The sequence below is a fragment of the Phyllostomus discolor genome, chromosome 3 (assembly GCF_004126475.2).
Source record: "Phyllostomus discolor isolate MPI-MPIP mPhyDis1 chromosome 3, mPhyDis1.pri.v3, whole genome shotgun sequence".
NCBI classification, from domain to species: Eukaryota; Metazoa; Chordata; class Mammalia; order Chiroptera; family Phyllostomidae; genus Phyllostomus; species Phyllostomus discolor.
In genome coordinates this window covers 99,315,929-99,328,496 of record NC_040905.2, presented here as the reverse complement: position 1 = coordinate 99,328,496, position 12,568 = coordinate 99,315,929, and the positions used below count along the sequence as shown (strand labels likewise).

Here is a 12,568-nt window from a genome sequence, read left to right as displayed (position 1 = left end):
AGACATTTGGCAATGTCTGGACATATCTGGTTGTCACAACCTTAGGAAGAGGCTATTGGCACCCAGAGGCAGAGGCCAGGGCTGCTGCTGAACATCCTACGAGGCACAGGACAGCCCCCACAGCAAACAATTACCCAGCCCCAAATGTCAATAGTGCTAAGGGGAAAACCTAGTTTAACTGAGACAAATCATGCCAGTCTTGTTTTCTATATTAGTGTTTTGAACTCACCTTTTTTGCAAGCTGCACTTGGTACTGACTGGATATTTCTAGAGAAAAGGAAAAAGATCAATTTTGTGAATATTCCTGGTTGTCCTTCTGGGGTGAAAATGTGAAAATGAATATGCTACTTATCTGTAGCTGTTAGGAATTAGTACATCTACTTGAGACCTACCTCCATTAGGAACTGCAAATGCTGACGTTGAAAACAATGAAACCAAACAACCTGGCCAATCCACTTCCAGGTCTCTTCCTTGGAGAATGTTTTTCATGAACACAAGGGGACGCAGCTGGGATGCACACTGATCATTTTAGTAGTGAAAAATGGGAAACAGCCTAAATGCCCATCAGTAGGAGAAGGAATGAATACAGTGTAGTTGATCATATAATGGAACAGTATACAGCCATTAAGATGAACAAACATCTAGACTGAAGTAACTAGAACTTCTAGCTGTAGTTACTAGAACTACTAACATGGACAGGTCTCAAAACCAATTTTGTGCTAAAAAAGGCAAGATGCAGAAAATATGTAGGGTGTGAGATAGATAGCTATAGACACAACTTTTATGTGTATTGTGACTTTGACATATATGTGTGGCTTCACTAGTTTCCTAGGGCTGCTGTAACAAGGCACCATAGGCTGGGTGGCTTAATGAACCAAAGCTCATTGTCTCACAGTTCTGGAGGCTGAGAGCCTGAACACGAGGTGCTGACAGGGTGACGATCCCTCTGACACTTGTAGGGAAGGATCCTTACTTGCCTCTTCCAAGCTGTAGAAGCCCCAGACTTTCCTTATCTTGTGGCAGGATGACTCCAATCTTCACATGGTGTCTCCCAGTGTTTCTTCTCTGTGCATGTCTGCATCCAAATGCCCCTTTTTGATTAGGACGTCAGTCATATTGGATTTGGGCTCACCCTAATAACCTCATTTAACTTCATTACCTCTGTAGAGACTTTATTTCTAAGTCAGGTCACATCGTGAGATACCAGGAGTCAGGACTTCAGTGTATCTTTTCATGGGGTCACAGTTCAACCCCTATCAATGATGAAAGTATAAACAATATGACCTGGACAGTTGCACACCAAATTCACGATAGTGCTGGTTTCTGACAGCGAAGAAGGGTGAAGAGGGTGGGAAACTGGCTGGGGGAGAGGCTTAAAGCGCTTCCGCTTTACCAACAATGTTTTATTTCCTTGGCAAAATACACACAAATCTTGAATTCATATGAAAAAGATTAGTATTTGCTAATATTTGTTGTTTTATTCTCTATACTTTACTCTAGTTTAATTTTTTCAATGTTACCAGGAGAAAAGAAAACTAGGAGGCATGTGAGCCAGCATTTCTCACTTCCGGGTGCACCTGACTGTGCTGCACAGTGTGACATGGATTTTTATAGATGTCAAAGTTCTCCGTTTTTCAGGATAGACAGCTCTGCCTGTAATCTGCAATCTGGAAAAATCGGACTTTAGACCCGTGTCAGAGATTATAACCTTTCATAAATCGTCTGTGTCCACTCCTATCAACAGCCAGCCTGAGAGAACCTCCAGCCACAGCTGACGCCGGGGTTCCCAACAATATCTACAGACCAAGTTGGTTTGCACAGCTTTCATCTGTTTGGGGCAAAGTGAAAAAAATAAGGAGAGAGAAGTAACTTTTTATGAAGCTAAATCTATTCAATTAAATGGTTTCCCTTCCTTTTGAGACTGGAGCCCTCTCTTAAAAAAAAAAAAAAGTCCATAAACTGTTTTATGAAATAACAGTGATAGTAGGTTGTTAGCTGTCATTGCTTTTTTTAAAAATATATTTTATTGATTATGCTATTACAGTTGTCCCATTTCCCCCCTTCACTCCCCTCCACCCTGTACCCCCCTCCCACCCACGTTTCCCCCCTTTAGTTCATGTCCATGTGTCATACTTAAGAGTTCTTTAGCTTCTACATTTCCCGTACTATTCTTGCCCTCCCCCTATCTATTTTCAACCTACATTCTATGCTACTTATTCTCTATACCTTTTCCGCCTCTCTCCTCCTCCCACCCCCCTGCTGCTAACCCTCCATGTGCCCTCCATTTCTGTGGTTCTGTTCCTGTTCTAATTGTTTACTTAGTTTCTTTCGGTTTTGCTTTAGGTGTGGTTGTTAATATTTGTGAGTTTGCTGTCCTTTTACTATACGTGTCTTTTCTTTATCTTCTTTTCTTAGATAAGTCCCTTTAGCATTTCATAAAATAAGGGCTTGGTGATGATGAACTCCTTTAACTTGACCTTATCTGAGAAGCACTTTATCTGCCCTTCCATTCTAAATGAGAGCTTTGCTGGATAGAGTAATCTGGGATATAGGTCCTTGTCTTTCATGACTTGGAATACTTCTTTCCAGCCCCTTCTTGCCTGTAAGGTCTCTTTTGAGAAATCAGCTGACAGTCTGATGGGAACTCCTTTGTAGGTTACTGTCCCCTTATCTCTTGCTGCTTCTAGGATTCTCTCCTTCCTTTTTACCTTGGCTAATGTAATTATGATGTGCCTTGGTGTGTTTCTTCTTGGGTCCAACTTCTTTGGGGCTCTCTGAGCTTCTTGGATTTCTTGGAAGACTGTTCCCTTTGCCAAATTGGGGAAGTTCTCCTTTATTATTTGTTCAAATACATACTCAATTTGTTGCTTTTCCCCTTCCGATTCTGGTACCCCTATAATTCGGATATTGGAACGTTTAAAGGTGTCTTGGATGCTCTTAAGCTTTTCCTCGATTTTCTGAATTCTTATTTCATCATGCTTTCCTGCTTGGTTGATTCTATCTTCCTTCTGGTCCACTGTATTGTTTTGAGACTCAGATTCCTTCCTTTCACTATTGGCTCTCCTCCGTATATCTTCCTTCATCTCTTTTATGGTAACCTGCATCCTTTCATCTAAATTGCGCCCAAAATCAACCAATTCCGTGAGCTTTCTGATCACCAGTGTTTTGAACTGCGCATTTGATAGATTGGCTATTTCTTGGTCGCTCAAAAGGATGAGTCCTGGGGAACTGATCTGCTCTGTTGAAAACATATTTTTCCCCTGTCTCTCCTTTTTTTTTTTTTTCCGGTCTGGTTGCTCTTGTTACGGTGGGGGGCAGAGCCTTAGGTGTTCACCGGGGCTGGGCGCCCCAGTCGCTAGATTGTGATGTTATATGTGGGGGCGGGAGAAAACAATGGCGGTACTTCCGTTCTCCTGGGCTCAGACCCTTCTCTGGCCTCCCCAGCTGCGAGTTCTGCCCTGGTCCACAATCGCTACCCCTCTGGGTCTGCCAGCCGCAGCTTGCGTACTCAGGGATCACCACTGCGTTCTTGCACCCTGGATGGCTGTCGCGCCGATTTTGCGCCAAACTTTCCCTGACCTCCACGCGCCGCTGACCCACACCAGCCCAGCGCCCGCCCGGCTCGCCTTCTCCCACCAGTCCGGATGAACGCATCTACTTCAACTTCTTGGCTGCCTGACTTCCATTCAGATAAATCCTCTGCCGGATCTGGGCGTTATTCTATCTGTAAATTATTGTTGTAAATTATTGTTGTTCTAATCTTGGTTGTGCGAGGAGGTACGGTGCATCCACCTATTCCTCCATCTTGCCGGAATTCCTGTCTTTGCTTTTTTAATGTCTTTATTTAGCAAAATAAAGTGTTTCTTCCCTTCTCCCATTTTTAAAAAATTTGGTTAGTCTTTTAAATCAAACGAATGGTGGCTTGTTGGAACTAGTTAATAATTTCTATAGAATCACTTTGATAATTTTGACTGTGGGTTTTAAATATGTGTGTATCTTATATCATTTATAGGACTGTAGCTAGCATAAGCAATGTTGATTTCATTTAGGTTGAAAGGTTCACCTTGCCACCTGTCAGCATGACAAAGTTCACCTGTTTAGATAAAATAAAAAGTATAGCTGATACTAGAATTTGTGGTTTGGCTTTGCTTCTTACAGGGTGTTGTCTCACACTCGTGATCAGGTTTGTTGCTACACAAGCCCCTGCTTTCTCTTTCCTTGATTTTCAGGTAATAAATGGCCTCAGTTAGCAAAACTAATCTTTGCACAGTTCACAACTGCGTGGCTGTGATATGGTTGGCCAGGGCCTGCAGCAGGAGAGAGAAAAAGGAAACTTGAGAAAAGAACCAGGACCAGCCATCTTCTACGTGTAGATCTAAAGCATTGTTTTTTTTTGATAACGACATATTTCATTATGCAGATATGCTGACAGATTTGGCCCATCCCCTGTGGGTGGACTTTAGACTGTTTCAGTTTTTTTGTTATTATATACAAAGCTTTACCTGACAATACTTAATGACTCTGTGTCCCTGTATTTTGTGAGGTCACTTTGGCAGCTGCAGGAAAGAGTTTGTGAGTGGCTTGCCTTGGCTTATGTTGGTGAAAGATTGGCAAAGCCAAGAGGCAGCAGACATCCAGATAAATATCCTTAATGTGACCTCATTTTGGTTATAAAATGTAGAGTGAGTCAGTATTTAGTATTATCAATAGGTTCTGCAACTTTAAGTGAAATGATGTATAACAAAGCCAATTTTACACAAGCTAATTGATATAAACAAGTTAAGTTTATACATCATCTCATCCATGTTATGAAATGACATTGAACAAAGCAATGTTATTCGAAGACCTGCTGTAATTTAATCTTGAGTATTCCTGGACTAGCTGAATGACAAATGCAAGGTTGTTATGATCACCCACTCAAACCAGGAGCCTTGCAAGATCAAATAGGGAGTCCACAATGAACAGACTTAGAAAGTATTTAATTGCTTGAAAGTGTGACTAAGAACCTTCCAAACAGTGAAGTGGGAAACCCTAAATGGATGACAAAAGGAGGACTCAGAATAGAGGTGCATTGGCCCTTTTAGGAAAGTGCTGGAGCAGTAAAATTTGGAGGAAAAAAAGTATAGTATCCCCTTTGTGCTTTTCCCAAGGCACAAAGAAGAATTATTCCTTTGAAAGGACAGGATATTTGTTCCTCTAACAGTGAATAGGAATCTATGAGTAAGGTTCTTAGGAGACCACGCCCACTTCATTTGACCATTAATACAAAACTATTTCCTTGTAGTTACTTCCTCCTTCCTCTTCTTTCCTAATGCTTTTCTGTGGGCTCAGCTTTTTCATTTGTTTAGGAATTTGTTCCAGTGCAGGTGGCAGTGGTTAGAGCACCATTTAGGCTTGGACTGTGAAAAAGACACATAGTACACAAGCTCCTGCCTAATGACACTAGTAGAATAGGGAACTGTATCAATAAACTTGGAACTAATTACTGGCTGATCACATATGACATCTATTTACCTATCTGTCCATCCATCCACCTACTTCCTACCTATCTATCATTTATCTATCTATCTATCTATCTATCTAATCTATCTACCTCTCATCTGTCTTTGTATCTATGTGTGTTTTTGTGTACTATATGAATATACTTGTATATGTGAATAAATATATATATATAAATAGATTTGTCAAAGATTCTAAACAAAGATGACCTTGTATTGGTCAGGCTAAGCTAAGCTCTGGCACATCAAGAAAAATTCAAAATCTCAATGGCTTAACACATAAAAGTTTATTTCTTGCTCATAAAAACAATTTGGGTTCGTGGAGGCAGGGGTGGGCTGTGCTCCATGTAGTCATGCAGGAACCCAGGCTGACGATTGAAACCCACCAGAAATGTCACTGGTTGTCTTGGCAGGGAAAATGGGTGTCAGAGGGTTGTGTTTGGCTTTTAGATGCTTTGGCTTGGAAGTGTCACAGTCACTTAAGCTCCTAGCCATTGGCCAGAAATAGCCGTATGCCACTGCCTTACTGCAAGGTGGAAGCATATCTCCTCGCAGTCACCTGCATAGTGGTGGGGGGACTCCAGAGTCTCCTCCCCACTCTACTCCTGGTTTTATTATGTGGTTATCTGATCCCTTTGGAAGGGTCCTTATGATATATTCTTTTCAAAAATTTATCCTGAGAAGAGGTGTGGCCCTCTCAAAAACTGATATACTTCCTCTTTTTCACAAGTGGTGAGTATCAGATAACCTTCATGATTATTTTCAGACTGGACTAACAAGCTCACAGCAAAATTTAGTTAGAGTCCCTATGACAAGCTAGGAATTTTGCAGAATTGCTCCTTCCTTTACATCATTATAAAACATTTCCTATTTCTTTCATCATGGCCTGGTTGAGTGCATGACTTTTATTGACTACCAACCCTCTATCTCTTTTGGAAGTTTCCATGGTTTATATTACACATAAAATAAAACAATGGTAAAAAAATAACTTTCATTCAGTGAATGCTTTCTTGGTGCCAGCTGCATTATGTGCCTTTTCTCAGTCATCCCCCACGACAACCCTATGAGATATTATTGTCAGCACTGGATGGGTAAGGAAACAGACTCAGAGAGGCCAAGTGTCTTGTCCAGGTCCACACAGCCAGCAGAGGGAAACTAAATCCAGTTCTACCTGATGTCAAGAGCTGAGTTCCTAACGGCTTTCATTTCCCGGCATCACATAGCCAAATGATTTAATTCAGGTGATGGGTCCTGTTCTCACCTAGCTTTTGCTTTCATTAATTCAGATTTTTAAAATATATACATATATTTGGAAAATTGGAAATTTGGAAATGTTTGTGAGCCAGAATCTTTAATTTTTAAAAACTGGTATAGTGGCCTCCTGGGGAAATAGAAGGCTCTGTATTATAGCTTCTAGTTTAGGTCTTTTTACTTTTCTTTTAAAAATTAAGAAGTAATATATTTACGTAGATGTGTACAACTCTATAGTGCACTTGATGAATTTACACACACCCGTAACCACCACCTAGATCAAGATATAGAACATTTTCAGCACCCTAGAGTTTTCCTTGCATCACTTTTTGTCTCCTCCCTTTCCCAAGCTAATTCTGACTTATATCACCATTTACTGATTTGTCTGTTCTTAACCTCTGCATAAATATTACACAGTATGTACTCTTTCATTCTTTGTATCTGACTTTTCCACTCCTCATTACATCTGTAAGATGCATCCATGTTTTTGCGTGTAGCAGAAGTTCGGTCTTGGTTTCTGTGGTATGGTATTTCATTTTAGGATTATACCACAATTTATTTGTTCATTCTGCTGTTGAATGACATCTGGGCAGTTTTCAGTTTCTGGCACTTACAAAAAATGCTGCTGTGAACACTCTCACTGCCTTTTGGTGGACGTATTGATTTGTTACATTTAATAGCTCAGGTTTTTGTAAGGACATGGAAGTCAGAGACCATAAATGTGTTAATATCTGTTCTTGCAACACCAGGAAATGAAGGGGTTTAATTTCTCTCTTATGAAATGTAGCAACAAAGCATAGTATTTAGACTTCTGAGCACTCACAGTTTGTGTACATGTTTCTGTTTGCAAAACTTGGCATATTCATCAGAATTCTTCTCTTTCACTTGCAAATTATAGAAACCCAACTCAAAATAACTTAAGTCAAAAAAGAGAGTATAATGAATCAAGTATTCAGTGGTCATTGGACTTCAGGCATGGCTGGATTCAGGTGTTTAAATGATGTCATCAGCATTTGATTTCTATTTCTATTTATTTCTTGGCTCTGTTCTCTCTCCTGTTGGCATCAGAGAGCTTCTCTCTTCCCAACAGGTCTGACCAAACTCCCAGAATTGAATCTTATTGGTTATGACTGGGTTATATACCCTGACCCAATCACTGTGTTCAGAAAGAAAATAACCCTGATTGGTTTAAACATCCACAACTGGATTGAGAGTGGGGGTGTTACTCAAAGAAAAGTTGTTACCACAAATGAGAGAAATGGATACCGGGCAGAAAAAAAATCTTTAAAACCGGACTTCCACAGTTCTGAGAAGTATCGAACTGAGATGGCCAGTGAACGTTCCCTGATTATAGGTGATGGCAGATGGTTAATTGTTTTTAGCCCTGATCACTCAACAGAAAGTCTAACTGTTTCTGTTTGCATAGAGATTAATTTGTCAACATTAGCTGAACTTTTAAAACAGTCTACTTTCATTTTTCAAAAGCTTCACCATTCATCTAATGTTTGCTTGCCTGGAGATACTTTTGTCTTTCATTTTTCTTCCTCCTCACCCTTCCCATATCAGTTCAGTACACAAATCCTATTGATTCTTCTTTTAAATTTTCTCCTCTACTTACTGTTTTTTTCACTGTTCCTACTGACACTTCATCGGCAGTTCCAGGCTTACAGCCTATCACCAGAGCAACCCTAATGACACAAGAACACGCCTTGCCCAGTGATTCTAGTCAAAGTCTTAGAAGACTGACTTGGGTTAGGTGCCCATTCCTGAGCCAGACCCTGGGCTCAGGGCACGGTGGACACTGATTGGCCAGGCCTGGTTCATGTGACCAAGAGTGGGAGAGGGGCAGGTGCCCAGAGGAAAATCAGGGCATTGATGCCAAAAGAAGGGGAAATGGGTAATAGGCAAGTAAAAGCAACAGATATCTAGCACACTTAGAAATTAAAACTTCAACACTTCTGATTTGAAAGTATGCCATTTCTATAGATTAGAGCTCATGAAACTCATAAAATCATATTTTCAACTGGAAGAGATAATACCAGTTGTCTCCTTACCCACATCCTCTAGTTACCATTAACCATTCTTCCTTCAGGCGCTCACAATAACTTGTGTTTTGAACCCTAGAACCACCAGTGCAATCAGAGTGCTTAAAAAGTCCTAGTTCCTTCAATCTTTTGGTTCATTTTACCTTTCCTTCTCAACTGAGAGATTATATTGGTCAGGATATAAATTTGGCTACATGTATCAGAGACCCCCAAAACAGTGGTTTACATGAGATAAACTTTTTTTCCCTTTACATAAAAGCCCAAGCTGATATATTAGCACTGATCTGTGACATCATCAGCAACCCAGCCTTCTTCCCTCTGTTGTGCTGCTATTCCTGGGGTGGTGCTGCCTTTTTGTGCATGCCCACCATCACATACCACCATTTCCACATTCCAGCCCACAGGAAGCGAGGACAGAGAATGGGAGGAATACCCCTTCCCTTTAACCACACCACCTGCAAGTTGTATATATGGCTTTCACTCACACCTCATTGACCATGCTGATGGCCACACCTAGGAGCACAGGAAGCTGGGAAACATAGACTTTATTATGGGAAGCTGTGTATCCAACTATGAAATAAAGGAGGACAAACACTTGAAAATAAGCAGCAATCCCTGTAGGGAAGAAAGGAAAATATTTGACCTTTTCCTTCCTTTTGTTTTTCAGATTAAAAGAAAAAAGATCCCTGAGCAACGCAAATGCAGGAACATTTGAACATTCCAGGGTAAAAGATCTGTACCAGCATGTCTGCCTACTACAGGAATAACGGATATGAGGAAGAGCCAGATTACCCTTACTATTCAGGGTCACCGAACCACACACAGGAGTATTTGAAAACTCAGGATTATCCAGATTCTCTAGGTCCTCTGAACAGCTCAGATAACTCCAAAACCAGGAGCACCCCATACTCTGAAGACTCCAGAACAAGTCCAGACTATCCCAGGTCTCTAGCAGAACCAGATTATCCTGGATCTCTGAGTAATCCAGACTATCCTAGCACCAGAAACAATCTGTACTCTGCAGGCTCCAGAAGAAATCCAAACTATCCCAGGTCTCTAGCAGAGCCAGATTATCCTGGGTCTCAAAGTTATTCAGACTACCCTGGCACCAGGAACAATCCATACTCTGCAGGCTCCAGAAGAAGTTCAGACTATCCCACATCTCTGGCAGAGCCAGATTATCCTGGATCTCAGAATAATCCATACCATCCAGACTCATTCAAAGAGCCAGACTACTCTGAGTCTCATCGAAATCCTGAATTTGCAGGTTCCAGAAGCAGTGGAAACTATGCAGGCTCCAGAACAAATCCTGATTACCTTAGCTCCTGGGGAGAACCAGACTACCCTGGGGCTCAGGGAAATGCTAACCATCCTGGCCCCAGAACCAATTCTAATTACTATCCAGACTCTAGAAGAAATCAAGAATATGCTGGTTCCAGAATCAAACCATACATGGACACGCAGGCTGAGCCTGATTATCCAGGTGCTGAGAATCAGCCTAACTCTCCAGACTTTTTAGACAAACCAGACTATCCTGGTGCTGAGGACTATCAGAATTCTTCAAAATTTTGGGTGGAGCCTGATTACCCAGATGCTGAGGATGGTTGTGATTATGGCTCTTCCAAGACTGCAGAAATGACCACGGAGTAAGTGCAGGTGTCTCCCTCCACTGAGGGTGGGGGCTGAGTCACTGAAACTAGGTTGGCATTGTTTGGGTTAGGGACATGCATGATGGTTTTCGTAAACTGAAGTTATGGTGAAACTTTCACTCTTACCTGTAGATCTCACCTGGGCCATGAACTCTCAGCCTGAGGCTTCAAGCCTTTACCCGAATAACCTTTCATCACCTCTTGCTTGGATAACATTTTCCCCAGTCCCCACTCAGTATCCATTCTCTGCAAAACACTTACTAGATCCCCACCATTTTGACCTGCTACTTTGCAGATCAAAGACTTGATAGGATTAAGACTTGATAGTTATGATTCCAAACATTTTAACTAGAAGTATATCAACTGGAATGTATTGAAATAAAAAAATGCTTCAAAGATCTAATTCCATGAACTCAATTTAATTATTTAATTGGTTATCTTTATGGCTGAGCCATTAAAAAAAAACTTTAATCTTCTGCAAGTTTTGGTCATTGGCAAATTTTTCTAGGTGCAGTTCTGGACACCACAGTGCTAGTGTGGGTGACTTAGTTCTACCAACTCTAATCTTTCCTGGTTTAAATTTTTCAGTATTCATCCTACCAACAAAATATGATTCTTTAGTTGGGATTTTTAAAATTTAAATTTTACCATGTGAAATTTTAACCAATGTGAATCTCATTTTGTGTGTGCTGTTTCTACTAGTAATATTTATGAAATCAACAAAAACTAATGGCTTGTATTTATCTCAAGGAACAAGGCTATGGGATTTGGTGTGCAGCAGAGTCAAAATGTGTTGAGGTCTTAAATAGTAGGGTTAACAGGACCAGGTCAAAATATCCTCCTGGTCTTGTCCCCCCTGCCTGATTTATCATTCTGAAATACACATTGACCCTGTCACTCCTTTGCTTCTCATCTTCCATAAGTCCCCATAACCTTTGGGGAAAGGCCACGCCTGTGAGAACATTTAAGCATAAGAATGCACCATGTTAATTGTAAGATGCCAACCAAAGACCAGCCTGACCTGACCTCCTTTCTCTTCTCATATCACTTCTCTACCTTAAGTTTATATTCGACATCAGTCGCTCTTTGACCTTGACTTATCCTTACAATTACCCCATCACCTGGGGAACTTTAAACACAATACAGATGCCTAGGCCCAACTTTCAGAGCTTCCGATTTCATTGTCTGTGTGGGGCCTGGGAATTGGTATATACATAAAATTGAGAACTGTTATTCCAGGTTGATTGATTTTCAACCATTCCCTTTATATATTTAGCACTTTCTCGTCTCACACTTTTATTTATGCTGTTCTTCATCCTGGGAACGTCATCCTCCTCCTAACTATGTATGAATTTATCCTTCCAATCCCAGCTTAGATGTAGATTCCTCCCCCAAACTCAAGGCCAGAATTCTTCTCTCCTTCCTCTGAACTACTTGGGCCTGTTTCCTGATACTGATCAGTTGCTGCTTATATAAGAATGGCTTGTGGTTGTTTCTAAGACACTCTACCAGCTTGTATTGGAAATTCCTTGAGGGTAGATGCCCCATGTCTTTATCTTTGTGCTCTCAGCCTATGACTAACATGTGGTTGGCATTCAGCTGGCATTTGTAGGATGGATGGATGGATGGATGGATGGATGGATAACTGTCCTTACCACACTACTGAGTGGATATTGATCCATCATTTTTGGATTTCAGCGTGCTGAGCAGGACATCTTCAATCCAGCCCTCAATTCATCATGGGGGTGACAGTTCCTTGGGCTTGATTGCAAGAGAGAATGAAGATTACCCTGAAAACATTGAAATGCAATCCATGAGGATGGTGAATCCATATGGCTACTCTGACAATGGCTATGGTAAGCATTTTTTAAGATGAGAATCATATCCTGGGAAGGAACTAAAGTTCAGTGGACTTAGGGCAGCAATCACTAAAGATTTGCAGTAATAGAAGAATTGGTTTATCCCTTCCCACTCAAACACCCACCTTACAAGGACTGAGAATTCGATGTCTAGAGAAGGAGCAGTATCATCAGTTATCAGAGCAGGCCAGGTAGCGGTTGTGTGTACATGAGGTGACCACCATTCAGGTTCAATGCATTGTGGTTTTGTGGAAATGGGGGTTCTG

General features: G+C 41.1%; 1 protein-coding gene across 1 annotated transcript in view; it reads left to right on the top strand.

Annotated features, from left to right (window-relative positions):
- The first annotated feature begins 9,538 nt into the window (after positions 1-9,538).
- TMC5 (transmembrane channel like 5) overlaps positions 9,539-12,568 on the top strand; it is a 37,674-nt gene continuing 34,644 nt past the window's right edge. The window contains exons 1-2 of the mRNA XM_036020872.1: positions 9,539-10,440; positions 12,142-12,299. Of these exons, the coding sequence (XP_035876765.1) occupies positions 9,539-10,440; positions 12,142-12,299 (1,060 nt within the window). The remainder of the gene's footprint in view (positions 10,441-12,141; positions 12,300-12,568) is intronic.